At 37.2% G+C, this 22,080-nt stretch overlaps 5 protein-coding genes across 6 annotated transcripts; 2 read left to right on the top strand and 3 right to left on the bottom strand.

Moving 5' to 3' along the window:
• The first annotated feature begins 5,524 nt into the window (after positions 1 to 5,524).
• Positions 5,525 to 7,291, top strand: LOC126625219 (expansin-A1-like). The gene is made up of 3 exons (XM_050294307.1): positions 5,525 to 5,757; positions 5,902 to 6,214; positions 6,638 to 7,291. Exons 1-3 carry the CDS (start codon positions 5,622 to 5,624, stop codon positions 6,939 to 6,941), a joined length of 753 nt encoding a protein of 250 aa, XP_050150264.1. The 5' UTR covers positions 5,525 to 5,621; the 3' UTR covers positions 6,942 to 7,291.
• A 3,511-nt stretch (positions 7,292 to 10,802) lies between these two features.
• Positions 10,803 to 12,150, top strand: LOC126626511 (chlorophyll a-b binding protein P4, chloroplastic). Its single transcript, XM_050295863.1, has 3 exons — positions 10,803 to 11,118; positions 11,317 to 11,732; positions 11,852 to 12,150. The coding sequence occupies exons 1-3, from the start codon at positions 10,913 to 10,915 to the stop codon at positions 11,986 to 11,988; spliced, it is 759 nt and encodes a 252-aa protein (XP_050151820.1). The 5' UTR covers positions 10,803 to 10,912; the 3' UTR covers positions 11,989 to 12,150.
• A 293-nt stretch (positions 12,151 to 12,443) lies between these two features.
• On the bottom strand, positions 12,444 to 16,446 carry LOC126626508 (agamous-like MADS-box protein AGL65). 2 transcript variants are annotated; one of them, XM_050295860.1, is made up of 12 exons: positions 16,186 to 16,445; positions 15,430 to 15,615; positions 15,252 to 15,311; positions 15,134 to 15,152; positions 14,937 to 15,001; positions 14,814 to 14,829; positions 14,649 to 14,710; positions 13,967 to 14,063; positions 13,628 to 13,675; positions 13,398 to 13,525; positions 12,856 to 13,279; positions 12,444 to 12,727 (listed from the first exon to the last, which is right to left on the bottom strand). In XM_050295860.1, the coding sequence occupies exons 2-12, from the start codon at positions 15,612 to 15,614 to the stop codon at positions 12,707 to 12,709; spliced, it is 1,125 nt and encodes a 374-aa protein (XP_050151817.1). In that variant the 5' UTR covers position 15,615; positions 16,186 to 16,445; the 3' UTR covers positions 12,444 to 12,706. The 2 variants fall into 2 exon arrangements, with proteins under 2 accessions (XP_050151817.1, XP_050151818.1); XM_050295861.1 differs by lacking the exon at positions 13,628 to 13,675 and having other exon boundaries at positions 16,186 to 16,446.
• A 207-nt stretch (positions 16,447 to 16,653) lies between these two features.
• LOC126626510 (putative lipoate-protein ligase A) lies at positions 16,654 to 18,982 on the bottom strand. The gene is made up of 5 exons (XM_050295862.1): positions 18,787 to 18,982; positions 18,216 to 18,404; positions 17,711 to 17,949; positions 17,323 to 17,471; positions 16,654 to 17,181 (listed from the first exon to the last, which is right to left on the bottom strand). Exons 2-5 carry the CDS (start codon positions 18,401 to 18,403, stop codon positions 16,933 to 16,935), a joined length of 825 nt encoding a protein of 274 aa, XP_050151819.1. The 5' UTR covers position 18,404; positions 18,787 to 18,982; the 3' UTR covers positions 16,654 to 16,932.
• A 1,347-nt stretch (positions 18,983 to 20,329) lies between these two features.
• On the bottom strand, positions 20,330 to 21,349 carry LOC126627228 (probable calcium-binding protein CML47). Its single transcript, XM_050296680.1, has one exon. It carries the CDS (start codon positions 21,256 to 21,258, stop codon positions 20,623 to 20,625), a length of 636 nt encoding a protein of 211 aa, XP_050152637.1. The 5' UTR covers positions 21,259 to 21,349; the 3' UTR covers positions 20,330 to 20,622.
• Positions 21,350 to 22,080: the final 731 nt, after the last annotated feature.

The raw sequence follows: 22,080 nt of genomic DNA, 5'->3' as shown, positions 1-22,080 counted from the left end.
TTAAAATTAGTAGTGTAATTCATATCCCCAATTTTGGTTAGACTACATATAACATGTTTTGGGGGCATTGCCGTATATATGAATGGTGGAGTTTGGAATCTTTGGATTCGATAAATGTCAATCTTTGCGGTGTATAACCAAAAACATGTGAAGGCTCTTGTATTTATACCTTGTATGGAATGATATAAATTGTTTTGGTGAAGCCTTGTTGGCAAGAATGCATTCTATTTCGCTGTGATAGTGGAACTCATCAATTGGCAAGATTTGGTCTAGAATTTTCGTTGCTCATTTGCTTCCGCTGCTCTTAATGAAAATTTGCTAATTAAATTGGTATGTATCCTTTAATTCATATCTGATGCGATCTCAAAGTTCATAAGATATTAATTTTGAAATTTTGACAAATTATGGATTTTCCATGTGGAATTGTTTGAGATTTTGAAGCGTCAATTAGTATTTTTGCAATTGATTTTTGGACTATATTGAATTATGATACATGTCGATCTTGTTAAAGAATTATTATATGTAAATCATATTGTTGAAAAGTTGAGATCTTGATTATCTCGTTTTAATTGAGATAACTTGTGCTTCTATGTCCAAACATTATCAATTTTTAGTTGATCTTGCTTGATGGATATTGAACTAGTTAGGATCAAATTGAATACAAAAATATTGTGCTTGCTATTCTGATTTTGATCGTTGTTGAAACTAGTGATTTTGGGTTTATGTGAGATAAGTTTTTCCAAATGGATTGTGACTATCTTTTGATACATAGACTGTTTGCATAATGGTTTAGGTGTATATGACTAAACTGGGATTATGCAATTGGTGAGGAATCGGGAACCGATTGGTTAATATCTTCGGTTTCTTTATCGGCTGTGCAGTACAGTCTGCTTATGCTTAAGTGGGAGAATCATATGTTCGAATGTAAGCACAAGGCACAGAGTTAGGCCGGCCATTATAATTCATTTGGTTGAATTATTTGTGTTACCTAATTTGTTTAAGTAATGAAGGATCCTATTATGTTGGTTAGCATTCAAAAGGAAACGATTTTGGTTTCCATATGGATTTTGATTAGTCATTCATTGTATTGGAATGATTATTTTTTTTTAGTTAATATAGTTGCTATACCACATCTTTTACTTAACTTGGTTGTGTTAAGTATAGCCTAGATAAGTGGGAGCAAATTGGTTTGGTTTTGCTATATTGGTTCGCATAATTACAAAGTGCAAATTAAGTATGTTGTGACTTTTAAGTTAATTCTGCAATGTAACAGAAAAGATTCTTAAGTTCAATACTTTAAAATGCATAGGTAAGTTGTATGTGAGGTTAAGTTTTTGTTATCCAAAAGATTTGGTGGCTATATGAGTGGGAGTACACGTCTTGGTTTACTTTTGAGCTTAGATACATTGCTATGAACATGAACTGGACATTGTGATTTGTAAATTAAATCTGTATTTTGTGTTGCAGAGGCAATTATAAATTCATTGTTTTGGTTTATGTAAGCTGGTTGTGTCTATGTACTAGTGTGTTGATGAATGACTTATGTGATCACCTTTATATTGAATTTGAGATTATTCACTGTTATGAATCATACTCAAGTGGGAGAATGTTAGAGTATGAGTGTGATTCATACGGTTTGGTAATAATCCTTGTTGTCTCATATTGCTATAGAGAAGTCTTAATATGTTTATGAGAGTTAATTCAACTTTGGTTTGGATTGAAACTCTATGTTGATAAGCTTCAGAATAGAACTCGTACAAGGATTTTGTCTTGTATGCCTTGTAGGATTGTAATAGGGCAATCTATGTTTAGTATTAAAACATAAGTCACTACTCTCACAAAACATACGCTCAATATTGAACTAAGACCTATTGTTAGTTTGAGTACTTTTGGTTTTGCAAGAGAGGAGAAGGTGCACTGTTCTGATTTGGCTTCTTCTTCTACTGCTTTTACGGGTTAGTTTGTCATTATGTTTATCGAATTGTGATTTTAATACTTGTATAAATTTATGGTTCATGAGCTTAATCTCTTAACTTGTAATTTTTGATAAGTTTAGTCTTACATATATTTGATCACGAATTCAAAAGAAAATCAAACGGTGCAGTTGTAGTTTACCCAAAAATATCAAAGCTTTGAAAGAGAGGCTTGAAAAGTGGCTTTTCATGATTCCTTCACATACGTATGCATGGGTCAATTTGCATGATATATTTGTAAAATAGTGTTGGTGGCTTCCTGGTTGTTTTCCAGGTTTTAGGTCTCGACGGTCGGTAGATTTCATCTCTGAAGAAAAAATCCGTGAAAGATAAGGAAATAACAGGAGAAAAAAACAAAACCCACGACTGCATGGTCTAAAAATGGAGCCAAACTAGTGCAGTACGTACGTGTTCGATCCCATATTAAAACCGTTCACGTTGCTTTCCATGAGAGCTAAGCCAGCTTGCTTATCTAATATGTGGCACAATTCCACCACAACTCTTGTTTTGTCGAAGAATGTAATTCCACGTTGAAAACTTGACATACTATATTACTACTTGTAAAAATGAATAGTTCTACTACTAATTGTACCGAAGCTTTTCATGATAAAATCCAACACCTATATATCAAACTGTGTATGCAGTTAAGCTACACTAATATTTGTGTCATTAGTAATGGACCACTGACTCGACTGTGAAATCTAAACATGTGTTCCTTTTATTTTATTTTATTTTTTTGCTTTTTTTTTAATTGTCTAACTTTTTTGTGCCATATAACTTATGTGACTGTGTGCCACTGTGGATTGGAAATTTAAAGAGTTCATACATGTTGAATGGAAATAGGAACTATAGATAATACCGAGTACGTAGTATTGACTATGCTTCAGGTCTATTTTTACGGTAAAATACAACTGATGTTCCTTGTAATGAATCAAGAGATAAGATATACACATATACCATACATATAACCACACCAACTAAATCATGCACGTTCTCGGAGTTCGTGTATGACTCCCTCCATGAAAATATTTTTTAATATACTGAAAACACGATCCAATACATTATATTAATACGTTGATTGGAAATTTAAAAAGGAGACCTAAAAACAAGATTGCAGCATGTTAGTCCCTCAAAGCATCACCGTCGCATAAACTTTCTCGCGGATTGATGCTAGCAAGTTTTTAAGCAATTTGTTTAATTATTTGTACAAATTTATGTTGTTTGATTAATTGCTTATCTTCATATTTTGTCTACCTAAGTTTAAACTCTCTTCCGTTTTATTAATGTGGCTTAAATTAGCTAGAATATACATATATATCTATCGGCTATCGCGTATGGTTTCTACATATGCATACTCTATGAGTTACTTGTATGTTAAAATTTATATTTCATTTGAGAAGTTTGAACAACATATATAGCCGGATATGCGTGTTGATAACGAAATTGCACATGCATGCAACTTTGAGAGACGGGTGTGTTTGCAGCTTTTGCAGAACTAGTTGGCAACAAAATTAATGAAATATAATAAATGGGATTCAGGTGTTGGTGTGCTTTCTCATCAGATGATCCTAGTACTCCCTCCCTCTCTCTCTCTCTCTCCCTATCCGTCATCAACTCCCTTTGTTCTACGATCGATCGTGATATGTAACAGACTGATGAGCCCTGCTTATCAACATTACAAACATTTCATCATCCACGTTATAAGAAAAATAAAAAGATAAAGAATCATTTTTTCTCATCATCCATGTGCACTCCAAGTCCAAGTGTCTATATATAACTAAAGTGTCAAACCGATAACATTGAATGAGGTTTCTGCATTTGAGATACCCCAAGCACAATAACTAGGTCAAATTTTCTCATTTGATTTATTAGGTTTGAAAATATATATTGGTCATAGAGTCAACACTCGACAGCCATAACATGTTTTATTTCGCCATTTGTCGGTCTGAAAATTATCGAGTTTTCCAAATATTTCCATGCATGTTACCAAAAGTTCAGTTCTTTACCTAAAGCCTATAGGCAGTCCTAGCTACTCATGTTCATGGGATTGAATGAAATATTTGACTCCCTTAGTATCATTTACTTTTTAGTATTAATTAATCAAAGAAGAATTAAAAAAAAAAGATGAACTGTGAAAGAAAAAAATAATTAAATATGAAAAAGTAATTTCTCTGTCTGTTTAGAGAAAATTAAAAAACTAGTCTATGAACTTTCCCTTAATTAGAGATGTTGTCTATACACTTAAGGACTAATACTCACACATTTTAATATTTTATACTCAATGACCAAACCTTCAAATAGACAAAAATTCAGAGACTTGCTTCAATCTTTTTTTTCTTCTTGCGAAAACTCACAATTTGACATGTTCATTTTTTTTCTTTTATATCTTTAATTAGCCATTTCAATATAAGTGTAAACCTCAAATTTACAGGTAATAAAAAATAATTCATTAACTGTAAAGAGCAAAACAATGTTCTCAAATAAATGATGTGTATGTGTGAATTCATCCACATTCAACAACCATGCATACGGAATAAGTAAAAGATATATACTTTATTAATAGGTAGTTAATTTCAACATGCTTTTAATTGGACATGGACTGAAAGATGGTTAGAAATTTGGGATATCGACCAGCTAGTTACTTATCTTAACTTTGTATTTGTAGATTATTCAAAGTAAACTATTTATGATAAACACTTTAGCCGCATTAGTCCTTCTTTACCTTTTTGGACTGGACATTAACGGCACGGGACCATTTGATGCATCTGCATGCGTTTTCCTCTTGGCTAAAGAGGCTGAAGCTGCTGCTAAAAGAAAACAGAGGAAAAGGCAAACTGCAACGAAAAGACTCAGTTTGCTGCAACGGTGTAGTAAATGATAGATACAATTAATGGTCGTTATTACGACTTACACATGCACTATTCCAATAGGAGTAATTTTTTCAGTGTGACTCTAACTCATTTGCATGGTGTTCACCTAGTCACTTAAGTTGTGACATGCGTAATATATCCGAGGTTCATAACATATATATCGCCCATGTTGTTTACACGTCTAGCTAGAAACACTTGCGTACTAAATCCTTTAGGATGTCATTGTGTCATCTCAGACTTAGAGTACAGTATTAGTTCGGAATATCGTCATTTAAGCGATCATGTTTAAGGTAATTTTTTTTCGTTCATACATGTCATAACACGTAAATTAGTAAAAGTGATTGATGAAGTGTAGTGGGCATGACAGTTCTGTAACGGTACCTTCAGTACAAATTGCAAAAACCACTTTGGGGTCGTGAACCCTAGTTCAGTCTTTGAATCTATATGAATTTTAACTCACCAACACCAACACACACAGAAATGTGAATGGCTCCAAAACCACGTGGTTTGAAGAAAAAGTTTGCTTTGGTTTCAGACACATACATAAAACCGCTTGCACTTGGCGGTTCAAGGTCCCCACACCTGAAAACTTTAGTTGGTGTGACGTTGCCCTTTCCATCCAACTCCAAGCATCTATTTATCCCCCACCTCACCCCCTCCACTTCTCCTCACAACTCACAAACACAAAGCCTCTTTTGCTTCTTTCTCTTTTCTGACACTACCGAAAGTGGTGTTTCTGCTTCAAAAACAAGTACAAGGTTGCTGTGCAGGAAAAAACATGGCAATTCTTGGCTTTCTCTTGGTGGGTCTTCTTTCTTTGAGCTCTTTTGCTTGTGGATATGGAGGAGGTGACGGTGGTTGGGTTGATGCACATGCCACTTTCTATGGCGGAGGTGATGCGTCCGGAACAATGGGTGTGTAAACATTGCAGGACGTTAAAAATAACATACATATATCAATAATTACGTCAACAACATGTTGGTACATTTTGTTAGACCATATCGACAGTCTGTTCTTTAATACCCTCTTAACTTTCTTTCAATGTATCTAAATTGCAGGTGGGGCTTGTGGCTATGGAAATCTGTATAGCCAAGGGTATGGAACTAACACGGCAGCTCTGAGCACAGCACTGTTCAACAATGGGCTGAGCTGCGGGGCTTGTTTTGAGATAAGGTGTGTGAGTGACCCCAAATGGTGTCTTCCGGGCTCTATTATGGTCACGGCGACCAATTTCTGCCCGCCAAACAATGCCCTTCCGAACAATGCCGGCGGTTGGTGCAACCCGCCGCAGCACCACTTCGATCTCGCCCAGCCCATCTTCCAGCAGATTGCTCAATACCGAGCTGGAATTGTGCCTGTGTCTTACAGAAGGTATGCAGTTCAGGCTTGGCTTGTTTTATGTTTCAAGACTCAACTCTTGTAGGGACTGTTTGGAAATTTAATAAAAAATTTCGAAGGGAAAATTGCACATACACCCTTTAAATTCTTAGGGGTGTTCACAGATAACACAAATGTTTTTTTTTTTCTGACAATTTACCATCCAACTAATTTAACAAACGTCAGCTTTTCCAATTTCTTAAATGTTAAACTACCCCTCTCAACGTTATGCCACCGTAATATCGTCACGTGATTATAGCAATCTACTAGTAGCTAGTATTATATCATAATGTATTAATTATGTTGTCCGTTTATATTATAACACGTAAATTACTTAAAGTATTTGATAGCCTGACCGTCACACCCAAAAACTTTATCTCCTTCTTTGACTGATAACTTCTTGTTCTAAATTTGCAGGGTGCCTTGCTTAAAGAAAGGAGGTATCAGATTCACAATCAACGGTCACTCATACTTTAATTTAGTGCTGATCACAAACGTTGGAGGTGCTGGTGATGTTCATGCAGTTTCCATCAAAGGGTCAAGAACTGGCTGGCAACCCATGTCAAGGAACTGGGGCCAAAACTGGCAGAGCAACTCTTTCCTCAACGGCCAGAGCCTCTCATTCAAGGTCACAACCAGCGACGGCCGCACGATCATCTCCAACAACGTTGTTCCTGCCGGCTGGACCTTTGGCCAAACATTCAGCGGCCTACAGTTCTAAACAACACCATAAACTTTAAACAAATTATAATTACGTTTGTTTAGGGTTTAGCCACAGTTAATGAAACTTAGTGTTTAGAGTCAAACCTGAGAAGGGCTTATATTAAGAGGGCTCTTTTATCATTTCAAATTAAGTTATGAGGGTTATTGTGCTTCTTTGCTCTCCTCTCTTTTGGAAGGGGAAGGCAGAGATTTCGGCAGCGGTGGGCAGAAAACCACCCGCCGGGTTTTTTTAGGTTACTTAGATGCCCGTGTGGTTTGGTTCAATTATGTTGTAATGCGTTTTATCTTGTAAGATTTTAGTAAAATAAAGTTGTCCTCTCTTCAAGAGGATGAAAGTAGTTGCTTGAATTTTGCATTCATTCTATCTATGAGCAGTGGCGAAGCCAGAAATTGTCGGGAGGAGGGGCAAAATTTAAAAGCGTACAAGGTTAAAAAAAATGTAGACAATCAAATTCTTTTAAAATGGTAGACAATATTAATTTTGTTCATAATCTATCAATACAAATAAATTTCAATTATTATCAACGAAGTTTCATGTCATGAAAACACGGTAGTACCTATGTAAAAAATTTGAGGTCGCCATAAGTCCGAGGTCTTGAAGATCAAACATGGTATAGTATCCATGTAAAAAAATCACAATGATTAGTCATAATTATATATCTTTAGGCATGACATCGCAACCATCTTGTAATGCATTGTTATCTTCCACTGAATTTCTTTATCAAAAAAATTTCACTTTCAATTGACACTCTAAACCCTAATATAGAAAATATATTCTGAATGATTCATAACACAAAAGCTTATATTTATACAACGTTTATGCCTGGTGCACAAGTAAAAATCTTATCCTATATAGATACAATCAGAATCAAGTTACAATATTAATTCGTATCCTTTGGAGTTACAGTTGATTTTGACAAGACTCATTCTCTAACACTCAAGTCTTCCACCCATATTTGATAGGATAGTCAATTTTCATCGAAAACCTTTACCACTTAGCATAGAAAATTTACAAATGAAATATAAAATTTCATATTTTTTTCTGGTTTAAATAAAAATGATGTCTTGTAAATTTCTATTTGATTTTATGTTAACTTTTTTGTATTTATTTTCTTATAGTTTTCTTTTTAGATGAGACCAAAGTAAAAAATTGATTATCTTCATTCTAAGTACAAATCGTGGCGTGCTTGAATTTCATCAGGCGGTCCCCACAATCCCTCACCTCAATCTCTAATTGGCACCACACTTTCACACAAACCGCATCGTTTTATTTATTTTTTTCAAACCCGAAGTCTAACCGACGTCATTTGGTTTGGGTATTTTAAGAAAAAATTAAAACCAAATTTCAAAAAGCCAGAACCAAACCAACAGGGCAGCGCCGCATCACACGATCAGAACCATATCACCGACAGCAGCAGCGGGCCAAACCAGCTGGGTTTTTGGGCGAGGGGAGGGGCTGAACCAACGCTCCAGTCATGTTTTCCGACGAGGGGAGTGGCGTCCGCCACTCCTCGCTCTCACGTGGCTTCGCCATTGTCTATGAGTGAAATTTCCGCTTCATAACAATTTTTGCGTGTTTTAACAAGGTGATATTCAAAGTTACGATAATACGTGCAATTAAAACTTGTCGTGATTAAATAAGTTTAATCAGAGCAATGGTTTTGTTCATAAAACTTGTCGATTACACATCTTGGGCTAAAAATCTATAACCCCTCTCTTTGTTAACCATCAGACTTCGGCTACAGCCCAAGCCTAAACGTGGACTTTGAAGTGGGCTACTATCTCTTTTGATTTTAGACAACCTTTTTGCTCTTTTGACGGCTTGCATAGTGTGTTTTCGAAACTGATCACATATACTTTTACTAGGTATGTGCTCAGAGCCTGCTAGAGATAAGGCGACGCATGCGACTTGACTTCACTCTAACGGAGGAGAAATTTTTAGGTGTTCCCGTCACCCCACATCACCATGGACGCTTAGTGTACCCATCCAATCAGGGGATGACACGTTTCCCATTAAAGAATCTTTCTGATTTATTTTTTAAGAAAATCAATTAAACAAACACTTTAATGGGAAACGTGGCATCCCCTGATTGGATGAGTACACCAAATGTGATAGTGATGTGGGGTGACGAGAACACCTAAAAATTTCTCCGGAGGAGGCATGTGCCTTAGACACTCCAAATACTAGTTTCAGTAACTTTTTTCTCTTTCTCCACCGTCTTCACATATTGCGTTTTTTATATTTCTGTTAATGAGTACTAACTGCTTTTATGTGACTTGATCAGTACTAGATTAGATGTTTGTATGTTCTCAGTGCTAAAAACTAGTTAACTACAACGGTGGGTTTGCTTTTACAGCAAGAAATGGGCAAGCAAGCCTAGCAAGTCACATAGATATGTCCCTACCTACGAGCACGAGCATAGATAGGGCGAGCAAAGTCTTGTTCTATCCAAATTATCGATAACAGTTAATTTTGATAGCAGTCGTGACTCCTGCTATTGCAAGAGTCCAAACTCCCTCCCTCACACCACTTGAGCTAATCATAAGGTTTTTTTTTATAGTTAAATCTTGAATGAGATAGGTCGTTTTGTCTAATTTTCACATTTTTATTGTCTGTTAACTTCTCAAAATGTACCTGAAATTTCAATTGGAAATGTTTTATTGATGTGAAGACGTATATGTAAATGTCAAGGCTTCTTTACTACCCCATAAGCCATTGTAATCATCCTTGGCTGCATATGTCTGTCTCATGGTTTAAGTGGAAAACTAATGATTAAGTTCTCCTCTCCAAGAGCTATATGTTGACATAGTTTCCTAAAATTTCACCGTTATATCGATTATCAAATTCCGACTCAATGTCACGTTGAGTTAAAATTAAACTGTCTACGGCTTTTGAGCTTCACTAATAATTTCATATCCAAATTAAAAAGAGAATACGCACAAACATAAATTCGTGTTTTCATACAAGACATTGTTTGTTAATGTCGTCTAAATTTCATTTTTGATTAAAATTTTTACTTGTTTGAATTGTGTACATAAATTAAGAGTAATTAAGTAATACCACACCGATCTAATTAAATGTGCATTTGTAACTAAATGAATCACATTTTACATGAAAAAAAAACTTATCCTACACGTTTAGGGCATCATCATATATCCCGAATCAATAACACACAACACATGTTTTAAATTGTCGACAATGCAACGCAATTGAGGTGAAGCTGCACCAAGTCACTAGCTAAGATGTAGTTTGAGTCAGCCACTTGTCATGCAACTATAGGCTCCCTCAGATTCCACGTGGAAGGAGATCCAATCATCATATCCAAGGATTCAGAATCCCACATCGATATCCCGTTAAAAAAAAATCTTCATACGTGGCCCAAAAGTGGAACCCACAGCTCATTTCAGCCAACAGCAACAAAAATATAGATTTGTGGATACGAGTGAGGATCTTTGTCAGATTTTTTTTTGAGGATTTTGGAAATTCTCAAATCACATTCGTTCATCGTACATTGTACGTTCAGAAATTATTGTAAATTTTTTTCTTTAAAATTAAATATAAACAATACCTGACGAAAACTGATCGTACGATGTATGATCAAGGAATGTGATTGAAGGATCCCAAAATTCTCACAAAGAGAATCCAGCGAGGATCCTCTCTCTGTATGGATACAACCCTAAAGATAAAAAGATAAGGTCCAAGGACTTCCCATTGGCCAATCTCAAACCACAAGCACATCTACACCGTTGGATCATAAAAATCTTGCAAACCAACGGTCAAATTCCATCAAAGAACAACCTCCACAAGACCCCCATTGACAATTTGGCATCAAATATACAAAGCCATGGACTCACATCACACCATTACATGTTCCTTTACAACCATACCCTTCTATTCCTCTACACCACCAACTCCCCATCCCTGCCGGAAAATCCATTTTCTTGACCATAATTCAGGTGGGGAAAACAATGGCAACAGTCACAACTCAGGCCTCGGCCGCCGTTTTCCGGCCATGCGTCAACTCGAAATCGAGGTTCCTTTCGGGTTCTTCTAGTAAGTTAAATAGGGAAGTGGCTTTTAGGCCTATGGCTTCTCCTCCTGCTTCTTTTAAAGTTGAGGCTAAGAAGGGTGAGTGGTTACCTGGCTTGCCTTCACCAGACTACCTCACCGGCAGGTATGTTAAAAATTTCGCGTTTACACCAACAATATAATTATTCACACTCTAAAATAACCATTATACACATCTCCAATTACAACTTAATTTTTTTAAAGGAGTGCATGACGACTTTTTTAGATGACCGATAAAAAAGTCCTACAAATATTTCGACTGGGGAAAAAACATTGATTGACTAAGATATGTTTTTGTGGGCAGCCTTCCTGGTGACAATGGATTTGATCCTCTGGCACTTGCTGAGGACCCAGAGAACTTAAGGTGGTATATCCAAGCTGAGCTTGTCAATGGCAGATGGGCAATGTTGGGCGTTGTTGGGATGCTATTGCCTGAAGTGTTCACCAGCATTGGGATCCTTAACGTTCCCAAATGGTATGATGCCGGAAAGGCCGAGTACTTCGCTTCTTCGTCCACCCTCTTCGTGATCGAGTTCATCTTGTTCCACTACGTCGAGATCAGACGGTGGCAAGACATCAAGAACCCGGGAAGTGTGAACCAAGACCCCATCTTCAAGCAATACAGCTTGCCCCCAGGTGAGGTGGGCTACCCAGGTGGCATCTTCAACCCCCTCAACTTCGAACCCACTCTCGAGGCCAAGGAGAAGGAACTTGCCAATGGTAAGCATTTGATGTCACTACCAAGGGGCGTACACACTGCCCCGACCAACTAGCCTAACCCACGTTTGCTTTTATGTTTGAAACAAGGTCTAATATGTTGTTTGAAATGTGTTATGCAGGGAGACTGGCAATGTTGGCCTTCCTCGGGTTTGTGGTTCAACACAATGTGACCGGAAAGGGGCCGTTCGACAACCTGTTGCAGCACCTCTCAGATCCATGGCACAACACCATTGTCCAAACCCTAAGCGGCTCCTAGATCGATTGCAAAAGCAGAAAAGATGGAAGATCTGTTTTTATTTAGTTTGTAACAATGAATTAATGGTCTTTGAGTGATTGGGAAGGTGAGCATCAATGTAGACAAAGGTTTTACCAGTGTACAGGAACCATGGTGGCAGTGAATATTATCATTATCGTTAAACGTGTGCTCCATCTACACCCAAGTTCAAATCTCTTTCCTCGTAATTTAGACTGGATTAGAAATTGCTCAATTGTGTTTAAGAGAGCGACCCTAAGCCAACAAGGCTCTCCACTTTGCGAAGGTCGGGGGAGGAACATCTATCCTATGCAGCCTTAACCTTGCTTTGCAAAGAGGTTGTTTCCATGACTTGAACCCGTAACCTTTTGATCACAAAGGAACCACCTTTCCCTTGCCAAGACTCGCTGGATTAGAAATTGCTCGTTTGTGTGCTAACATAATATAAATCACAAAAATAGCTCAAGAAATCCATCATGTTTGCTTTCATTTTCTATGAGTAATAATTTACAAAAGTGGTGGTTGCTCTAAGGAACCCAACCATGTTAGTATACAGATGAACTCTGATCCTATATGTCTTGTACAGTATATATACAGATTTAATCTATGCCCCAAGTAGCCTATTAGCATCAATACATATCTTAGATAACTGTTAACATTTCACAACTCACATCATTTGCACGGTGTGTGGCGCCTGTAAATCCTTCCCTGATTTTGTCAGCTACAATCTCACGTTTGGTTGCTACAAGATACGAAAACAAAGAGCCGCAAGGCATCAATGGAATGATAATATACAAAGACCAATAATTTATCCGTTATTTCATAGCTTGCCAAAACAGAATGAAAAACATCGATGGAAGGAATGCTCACCGGCTGGTAGGTATTCTCCTTGTACACAGCAATGCCGCTAGGGCCAGGCGAAGAAAGCCAAGCATGATGATCATTTTCATACAAGGATCTTGGCAGTTCAAAGTTGCTACTTAGTTGATAATCCACTGGATTTGCTGGTACGTTCATTTCATTCCCCGGCTTCACTTTCTTATCGTCTGGCACATTAGAACTACAATATGTTGGATACGCATAATGCTCACCAGATTCCGTACTTAAACAAGCATTAATGTCAAACTCATTGAAGCCACCGCCTCCTTCCATATTAGAAATTTGTCCCATAGTATCTAGCTGTAATGGATCACCAGCCTCAGATTGTTTTCCGGTGCTAGAGCTAGTGCTAGTCCCAGTGCCAAAGTAATTAATATAATGTGGAACTGTGGTATTTGTTGAGCACTCCACACCTCTAGAGAGAGAGAGAGAGAGAGAGAATCATAGCATCAGTAATTTATCAGAAAGAAAGTTCTCAGGCATTAGGCTCTTTGGCATATCCAATGGTAGATGCATAACAGCAGTAAACTAACCTATGTGGCAGATAGTTCTGCTCATTCGGTAATATCATGTGCTGATTGTCGCTATTGAAAAGCCAAGTTATAGGTTGAGTTTCTTGCGAACCACCAACTAAGAAAGATGAAGGCATTCCATTTTGAAACTTTGATACACAAAAATAAAGCTTCAGATTAGATGTGTGAGAGAGAGAGAGAGAGAGAGAGAGAGAGAGAATTAATTCTTCATCAGCTAAAGTATATATTACCTGGTTTGTGCAATCTAGTGATGTTAGTTGGTGTTTTCCCAAATTTTCCTAACAAGTTTAGTTATCAAATATTAGCATCGATTCAGTAGCCACCCCCTCATAAGTTGCTATCAAAGCAGGTAGACAAAGTAGCAGCGTAGGCGGATCAGGTAAGCCATGGCTTCTTAAACTCACCATGACACCAAAATCAACCAAAGCCATATATCACTGTTCATACTTCATCATTACTTTTCAGCTGTTTGGTATACAAAACTGTAAAGCCCTCGTTGTTTCTTCTTTCACAGCATAAGCCTTAGAATTTATTGTGCAACTACTGTAACTTGAAAAACAAAATGATACCTTATGCAGACGTGTTCGGTTGATTGATTCCTTAAGCATGTCTTCCATCTGCCGAAGCTGCTCAAGATTGTCAACCTTATCTGGGTCACTCCATAAGCTGAAAAAGTGGCAACAGCTTGATTATCACATGGATTCTTTATATGCATATACCTTACTGATCAATACATATTGGAATCCGATATTCATTTGTAAATTCATACATATTGGAATCCGATATTCATTTGTAAATTCAATGAAAATTTTAATAGGAAAACAGGTCAAGAGAAAAATAATATAACCAAGAACACACAAGAAAATTAAAGAAAAAAGAGTTTTTATACAATTTTCTTAGGGTTGCTAAGGTCTAACACATCAAGTTATCTGTGTACTAGCCAACCCGTTGAATACTACATATTGGTTGCTATTAGGATACAGCATGTGCAACTCAACCCATGACATGAAAATCACAAATACGACTCAAATTGATCCCCAAATTGGGCAGTGAATCCCTAAACTACACTCGTAAGCAACTTAAATCACTTTTGCTTATTTGTTTCCTTTATCATATCAAGTTCATACTTTGAAATGCCCTAATATCAAATTTACATTGTCTAAAATACACAATGTAATATGCTAGTAATTTGACCATCAAGACCAAAAAGACAAGGCAATACTTTAACAACCAAAAGCTCCAAAGGTGCACCTCAGTCTCCTATGGAGTTCTGTAAGTTGGGCTTGCAATACCATTACTTGATGAGTCAGATCCTGCCAATGGCAAATTATCACAAAACATTAGTCGTCGTAATTAAACTAAGAAATCGAAAAGCATTTATAATTGGTATTGGTATTGGTGGTAAAGAATATATACCTGAACCGTCTGAGAGCTGCAAGAAACAGAAGGGAAAAAGAACATTAAGAAAAGGGCCACATCAGATATGCCCGTAGGTTTCACTCAAAGGAAATGACAAATTCGATAAAAACAATCACATACCTTGAACTCATGAAATCTTGTACGTTAACGTCATGATCCAACTTCTTAAAAGTTTTCTTCAGTACCTATATCCACAAAAAGACCACCAAAATACAAGTATAGAATGGATGAAGTGACATAAGTTAGTTTTCGATTGATACAACAAAAGCAAGAGAAACAAATGTTCCCGTTTGAAATGCTATTTGTGAAAGTCTTACTTCAAGGCTCTCCAATTTCCTGTTAAGACAAATGGACAAATAGTTAGCTGTAATGCCATCCAAACTAAATCAGCTAGAAAATGAGAAAGTCAGAATCTCGTTGCAAGTACTGTAGTACCTCTTTGCCCTCTCCTGCGGAGTTAATTGCGCAAACTTTGAAATAATCTCTTCAATATTACTGAAAAATTATCATGAAAGCAAAGGAGCTATATTAGCATATGATATAGAAAGTTTACTGCTAGGTTGTCTGCAAAATCGTGATCAAAGAACGAATGTAAACTTTCCGCTTACAATACCTGCGCTCCCCTTGGAATAATGTAGGCCTTCCAGTGGGGGAAAACATGAGAAGGACAATATCTACATCGCATAAGATTGATAACTCCTTAGCTTTCTTCAAGATCCCATTTCTCCGTTTTGAAAACGTAACCTGCCGGTTCCCACTGCTCTCTAGTTTCTTTATCTTTAACTTAACCCTTCCCATCCTGCAATCCAACAAGCAAACCCCTCGAAAATCTTACGAAGAGCAACTGCGAAAATCTCTCAATACTCTTGTTTCTTGTTGAAATGCACATTGACTCACTTCAATTACACAACAAAAAGCACTTCTCCAAATGCAGCTTTCATCCCAGGAACCAGAACTTGATAACCATTTATTCAAAAAAAAAACAAATTCCACCCCAATTCTGAACAATTAATTGTTTTGTGCAGAAAAACAGAGGCTACTTATCACAAAAGCAGACAATCTCGTGAAACAGACAATCTCGTGAAACCTTAAAATCCCAGAAAGAAAACGACCACCTAATGACAAATACAAGCAAATGCCTGCAATCCCAAAAGATGATAATCCACGAAATCAACAACAAAAAATTTAATAAAAATCCACAAAAGCGTGGACCCAAATGAGAAATATTAAAAATCAATGTGAAAAGGTGACATTTTTATGAATATGGTAAAAGGGAAATTCAAAACAAATACAGGGGAAGCCAGAAAAAGTAATAGCAGAGTAACATGGAGGGAAGGAAGGAAATGGGGTGTTAAGATTGAAAGCTTACGAATTTGCAGACGACGGGTCAAGCTGTGATTTCGGTCGTTAAAATATGCAGAACCACCACCAGAAATTTACTGCGGCAGAGAGAGACAGAGTGTGTTGAGAGAGAGAGAGAGAGAGAGAGAGAGAGGTGTAATGAACGGTGCGCTTTGTGAGTTTGCAGTGGCACCGAGAATGAAAAGAGGAAAAAACAACAAAAATCTTGGGTTGGGAATGCGAAAAGCTTCTCCACCAAGAAAGCCTACATGGCTCTCTTTGTGGTTAACATGGTAGGCTGGTCGAGTTGAGAAACTTGCATATACCGCGTTATTCCAAGCCAATCACGCATTACTAGCATTTCATAATGAAATGTGTGATTATGTTGAGATACTACGTGGCAATACGTGATTAGTTTGTAATAACGAAAATAGCATCCCAAGTGTACTGAAGTTCTCCGATGGTCATGTGTTTAAAAACTTACTTGCATTGCAAATTTCCAAGAAAAAAATGGACTGACATATAAATCATTGTCCAAAAAGGTATATAACATTTGTTTTGATTGAAAAAAAGGTTACATTTATTGAAAAATTGTTAATGAATAATAAAAAGAAATGCTAACTAGACTCCCTCAACAGTGTGAAGCTCCATGGACTCTGTGCTACCTCACAGTTTAACGTCAATTCTTGTGCCAACATTATAAAACATTGCGTCAAAAACATAAGGTGGCAGAGAGTCCTACTTTTAAAAGTCTTTCTTAGCATTCACACTTTCATTACATTGACAATGATTGAGTGAGATTTCTCTCAGCTTGAGAGTCAAAAGCTGCTGCTTCCTCTAATTCCTGCCTTGTCAAAAGTCTAGTTGAGGGTACAAACTTCGTATTCGAGGTAGCTTCAATGGTGTCCGACTGTTCGGGTCTCACGGAGAATTGGGTTCCGATTGCCTCAACAGTTTTCTCAAGAAAAACTGATCTTGGGATGTAGTCTTTCATGTGGCATATGAATTCTAAATGGTCTCTTGCCTGCAAAGGAAATAGATAGCATATTAGCATCAAAATATAGGCCTCAATGACAAGCAATAAACTAATAGGCTATTTAAGCTGTGAAATTCAGAGATTTTCTTTGAGGCACATTTGAAACACACATTGATACACATAACATACCAATCGATATTCAGGAACCCGTTTTGGATGCTTCAGGTATGCCATGTTCCTAACCTCATAGTCCCATAGAAAGGAAGTGTGGTGGATCCACCGGTTTTTACTAATAGATTGAGCATTCCCACCAAACTTGCGGTTACCAAATACATAATCTACATTCCGATAGGACCAATTATGTTATTAGGGCACAGTCCAAACATAAAACTAACATTTGATACCACACAGAAAACATCAAATAAAGAACCTCAAATTGCATCGAGAAATTCGAATCCAAATAGCAAGAAACAAAAGAGGTAAGAAAAAGAAAACAAATCAGGGTAATAAACACAATAAACACATAATCTTATAAGCCTAAAGCACCAATAATGTTAGAAAAGGTTAGTTAAGGTACCGTTTTCACGAAGCTGAAAATCAGCAAGTCCTTCAAACACTTTGCTGTATACTAGGCTACTCCACGACATTATAGGTCGAGGATATGGTTGCAAGCCAGGAACCGCATCCTTGTTGCATATGAAAGTGACAAATAGGGTATTCTGATCAACAGTAACAGTACCACCTCCAGTAAACCTTCTAATGACGGGAATCTGGTCTCGTAACACCAAATCAATTTCAAGAAGCTCTGCAGGTTTTCTATGCAGAACACACACGGATCCTTTACAATCTCCAATACAAAAAAGTAGTTAAATAAATAACAAAATCACAAACCTAAGAGAATGAGCACAGCCAGAATCATGTAATTTGGAAAATATGTCTACGATTGACCAAGCATGACACTCGTATCTTGGACAGATCACGACAACATCATCTACGTGTTTGCTACTAGCTCGGTAATGGTAGTCAAGGAAAGAACCTACAAACTTAAACAAGGTCACAAGGAGTGTTGAAGCTCATCTTACCCCGAAACACCCATGACTATAGCGGGATCATTAGTTCCATCATTTATAATGCACCAATTATCGGACGAGGTCCGAAGCAGTTGCTCCTCTAAATGAAGCTGTTGGAGAATGGGAATTCCTTGTAATCTGACAAGGTTCATGAATGGAAGCCCTATGTTTCTTGCTTGAGGAATGGTCATTGAAACCATCCTACCCATCAAAACACATCCACAGAAACAAAAATCACCACACAGAAAATGAAACTAAACATTTTTTACCTAATTAAACAGTAAAAATTCATCAGAAAAGCTTCCATCTTTGATTGCAAATACAAATTGGGTAACAGCATGCAACTGGGTTTTGCTTATGTCTCCTCTGACCAAGTTATATATATATACACACACACACACATACACGCGCGCGCACACACACACACACATTCACAGTATAAATTCCGAAATCTTTATATAAAAAACGATAACAAAAAGATGAATCTGTGTTTCTTCTTAGCCACACAATCGGACTATGTCAATTGGGAAGGAAAAAATAACATACAATTAACAATATGGAAATCAAAGGCTAAAGCTCTTACCTTTATCGGGTCGAAAACAGGGGCGACGACACCGGCGAGCTGCCCCCTGCGGCGGAGAGAGAGAGAGAGAGTGACAGGTACAGTAATGGTGCTGAAAGTCGACAGAGGTTCATTTGCGGGAATGAAGAAAATTTGGGCCAAAGACTGTCGACCCAATTGTCAACCCTCGACAACAAAACGGATGGTGGCCCATTCGTTTGTTGGAAACTTTTTCACTTCATAGGAGTTGTTGTACATTACGCTCCAACACAATACCTACTCTTACCAACAAAGCCTTTTTACATCGTCGAAGTTGTACATTACGCTTTTATACGATAACTACTCTCACTAGCAACTCTACTCTCACTACCAATTTAAGCACAAAGATTATCACTTTTTGCAGAGTCAGTGCAACAGTACGAGGATGTGGAGTGTTGTCCCACGTCGGAAAGTTAAGAAAAATTATTGACCATTAATTTTCATTACAGGTTATTGAGCTTTGGTTGTCTTAGTTGAGGTCGGTTTTGTTAACTATAGTAGCTATTGGAAGTTTTATGTTTTGAGACTTTAATTACTTTTGGAGATAAAAATTTTGTGCTAGTGCAATTGGTTTGCTGCTCAATCTTATCTACCTCTCCAATTTGATCAGTTTTCATATATTTACTAGGACGTGAAAACAACAGTCTAGTTGATCCGGAAACACTGGATTTAAGTGTAAAAGTTTAATGGGTTCTCAACAAAATGAATAGTGCCCAGCCCAGTTTTTGAAAAGAGTTGCAAACTCGTAGTTTTGAGAGGATAAAAGCTCGAATTACCAAGGAAAAACTCATCATCTAACAACCATCACATCAGTAACTTAAATTAGAGGGAATGAACTTAGAGAGAAAAACTTACTCTAGAAGGAAGAGTCGGTTCTATAAATGGGAGCATAAAGGAAGAAGAAAGGGACACTTAACTCAACATACAAAAAGACTTCAAAGTTCTGCAAGCCTACTTTTACAAATTCCTTTTGTACTTCAGACACTCTTTTACCTTTATAGCTCTCATTATTTGTATTATCAATCTCTTGTATTAAAATCTCTTCCACAAACACTTTCTATCTTTACTAGCACTTCCCCTATCGGTGGACAAGTTTGCCCGACTCTAGGTAAAACTTGCCCGAATAGGTTTAATTTTGTCTGATTACTTGTATTAATTGTTTATTTTCAAGTTGTTATATTTCTATGCAATTTACTATGCTTTTGATTAATGTTCAGCAAGTCTTTACGCTCTTTACATTCATCCATTGACTTATATTCTGTTTTGTTCCACTTACTGCTTTTACATTCATAACGAAGATTGCAAACTGACTTAGATCACTTCTAATCAGTTTGTGGTCTTCTCTTGGCATCAATATAAAATTCCTTGTCACCAAGGCATGAAAAAGAACTTGACATGGATTTAACCCCTCCATGAAACAATCCTTGATAGGAAGTCCAGTTTACTTGTTGCGGTGCAAGCAAACAAGCTCGACGAATACTTACGAAACAATCAATATGTTGATCTTGGCCAACAATGACACGCATGAAAGCAATTAAATTGTTTATAAGAGCCTAAAGGCATACTCCAAACTTTGACAAGGCACCTAAAACTAGGCCAACAATGACACGCATGAAAGCAATTAAATCGTTTATAAGAGCCTAAAGGCATACTCAATGCTTTGACAAGGCACCTAAAACTAACACAATGAAAGAAAGAAAGAAAGAAAGAAAGAAAGAAAGAAAGAAAGAAAGAAAGAAAGAAAGAAAGAAAGAGAAGGATGCGAGCGGCTTTAGCAACTCATTTAACCAAAATCTGTGAACATTTTATGTTGGTAACTCAGCGGAAGCTGTTCTCCATGAGCTTAACAAACTCATTGAAATCTATGCGTCCATCTCCGTTATCATCAAACGACTTGATCATCCTTTCGCATTCCACTTCCGAAGCTTCAACGAAACCCAATACAGAGAGAACCTTCTTTACCTCCCCGGCATCAATGAATCCATCCTCATTCTCATCAAACACATGAAAAGCTTCTTTTACTTCCTCCAAGCTTGGGACCTCCTCAAACAAGTTAGCAATCTCCTTCGAGCCTCCCTCCCCCTCACTTAATGTTTCTAGTTTCTCCATCACTAGTCCTAGTTCTCCTAAACACAGATTCTTTTTTCCATCTACAACATTTTCGCGAGTGTAACTAATCTCTGCGGCATGAATCGAGGGGACTTGATCAGAACTTGTTGTAGAGTTGGTTTCAACTCCTTTGGATGGTTTGTGATCACATACTTTCTCATCAGTGCAACTTCTTTGGAAAATGGTCTTAACCTGCATAACTTCGCAAAGGAAACATAAAAACAAGTAGCGTAAATTCGATTGGAAGTGCAGTACAATGAGCCAGTTAAGAATGATTAGGACTGAGAGAAGTGCAACAAGTGAAACAGGGCTGCATCCGATGCCTTCGTTCATCGCCTTCTCCATGTCGTGGGTGGGAAGAAAACTAGCGAGTAGAAATAAAAGAGTAGAGAGATTGCTTAATTAAACCGCTCGTAACTTAATTAATTACGACTTGGGAGTGTTGAGAGACTTGAGAGTTGAGTGTGGGAAGCAGAACGGAGTTAGGTTTGTAATATATAGACCTAAAGAGTTGCTTTTAAGTTTCCAAGAAATTTTGATAAAGTGAAGGAAATTTCAAACAAAATTGCGGAGAAAGTTTGTTGACTTGCTACTACTTGTCTCTTCCTTGTTAATTTATTGGGCATCAGTCGTTACGTCATGGAAATTTCCAGGTCTTTGCATGCATCATATTCCCATGCAGGAAAAGCCAAATTGCAGAGAAATTTCAAGAGTGAAAAAGAAGTTAAATTAATCTCTCAAGTCTTCTTTTGCCGAGAGAAGACTTGTGAGCACAATGTTAAGAAGCCAAAATATATCCAAGGTCGAAATTTCAGTCTGAATTTTATATGACCCGCCATCTTCTCCGACGAAAAATCATCAGACCTTCTTAGAATTCGATGGTAAAAAATGGGGCAAAAGCCCTTTACAATGTCATCGAACTCATTACCCATATTAGTAAAGGGATTTTGTAGGACAAAACTAAAAAAACAATGGACGTTGAATCTGTTCATCACTAACTTCCTTCCCAAGTAAAAATGACCAAATTCTATTGAGTCTGGTAGCGTAGGCTTGTAACTAAGCAGGACATTAAAACGATTGATGAGTGATTGAGCTATGATCAAGTGAGGCATAATATTTGAAATTTATTCACTGCTTTTGTGAAGTCACATTAAACATGTCCTATCA

The sequence above is a fragment of the Malus sylvestris genome, chromosome 6 (genome assembly GCF_916048215.2).
Source record: "Malus sylvestris chromosome 6, drMalSylv7.2, whole genome shotgun sequence".
In the NCBI taxonomy this organism is placed as follows: Eukaryota; Viridiplantae; Streptophyta; class Magnoliopsida; order Rosales; family Rosaceae; genus Malus; species Malus sylvestris.
Note: the sequence above shows the minus strand (reverse complement) of the source record. Positions and strands in the feature narration are given on the sequence as shown.

Excerpts from the sequence above, each read along its gene's own strand:
- LOC126625219 (XM_050294307.1), top strand. The coding sequence starts at position 5,622 with ATGGCAATTCTTGGCTTTCTCTTGGTGGGTCTTCTTTCTTTGAGCTCT. Across the intron at positions 5,758-5,901 it reads TGATGCGTCCGGAACAATGG|GTGGGGCTTGTGGCTATGGA; the intron begins GTGTGTAAACAT and ends TCTAAATTGCAG. Across the intron at positions 6,215-6,637 it reads GTGCCTGTGTCTTACAGAAG|GGTGCCTTGCTTAAAGAAAG; the intron begins GTATGCAGTTCA and ends CTAAATTTGCAG.
- LOC126626511 (XM_050295863.1), top strand. The coding sequence starts at position 10,913 with ATGGCAACAGTCACAACTCAGGCCTCGGCCGCCGTTTTCCGGCCATGC. Across the intron at positions 11,119-11,316 it reads CCAGACTACCTCACCGGCAG|CCTTCCTGGTGACAATGGAT; the intron begins GTATGTTAAAAA and ends TTTTGTGGGCAG. Across the intron at positions 11,733-11,851 it reads GGAGAAGGAACTTGCCAATG|GGAGACTGGCAATGTTGGCC; the intron begins GTAAGCATTTGA and ends TGTGTTATGCAG.
- LOC126626508 (XM_050295860.1), bottom strand. The coding sequence starts at position 15,614 with ATGGGAAGGGTTAAGTTAAAGATAAAGAAACTAGAGAGCAGTGGGAAC. Across the intron at positions 13,676-13,966 it reads ACCGAACACGTCTGCATAAG|GAAAATTTGGGAAAACACCA; the intron begins GTATCATTTTGT and ends TAAACTTGTTAG. Across the intron at positions 12,728-12,855 it reads AGGAGAATACCTACCAGCCG|CAACCAAACGTGAGATTGTA; the intron begins GTGAGCATTCCT and ends CGTATCTTGTAG.
- LOC126626510 (XM_050295862.1), bottom strand. The coding sequence starts at position 18,403 with ATGGTTTCAATGACCATTCCTCAAGCAAGAAACATAGGGCTTCCATTC. Across the intron at positions 17,950-18,215 it reads ATAGTCATGGGTGTTTCGGG|AAAACCTGCAGAGCTTCTTG; the intron begins GTAAGATGAGCT and ends TGTTCTGCATAG. Across the intron at positions 17,182-17,322 it reads GGGTTCCTGAATATCGATTG|GCAAGAGACCATTTAGAATT; the intron begins GTATGTTATGTG and ends TTTCCTTTGCAG.
- LOC126627228 (XM_050296680.1), bottom strand. The coding sequence starts at position 21,258 with ATGGAGAAGGCGATGAACGAAGGCATCGGATGCAGCCCTGTTTCACTT.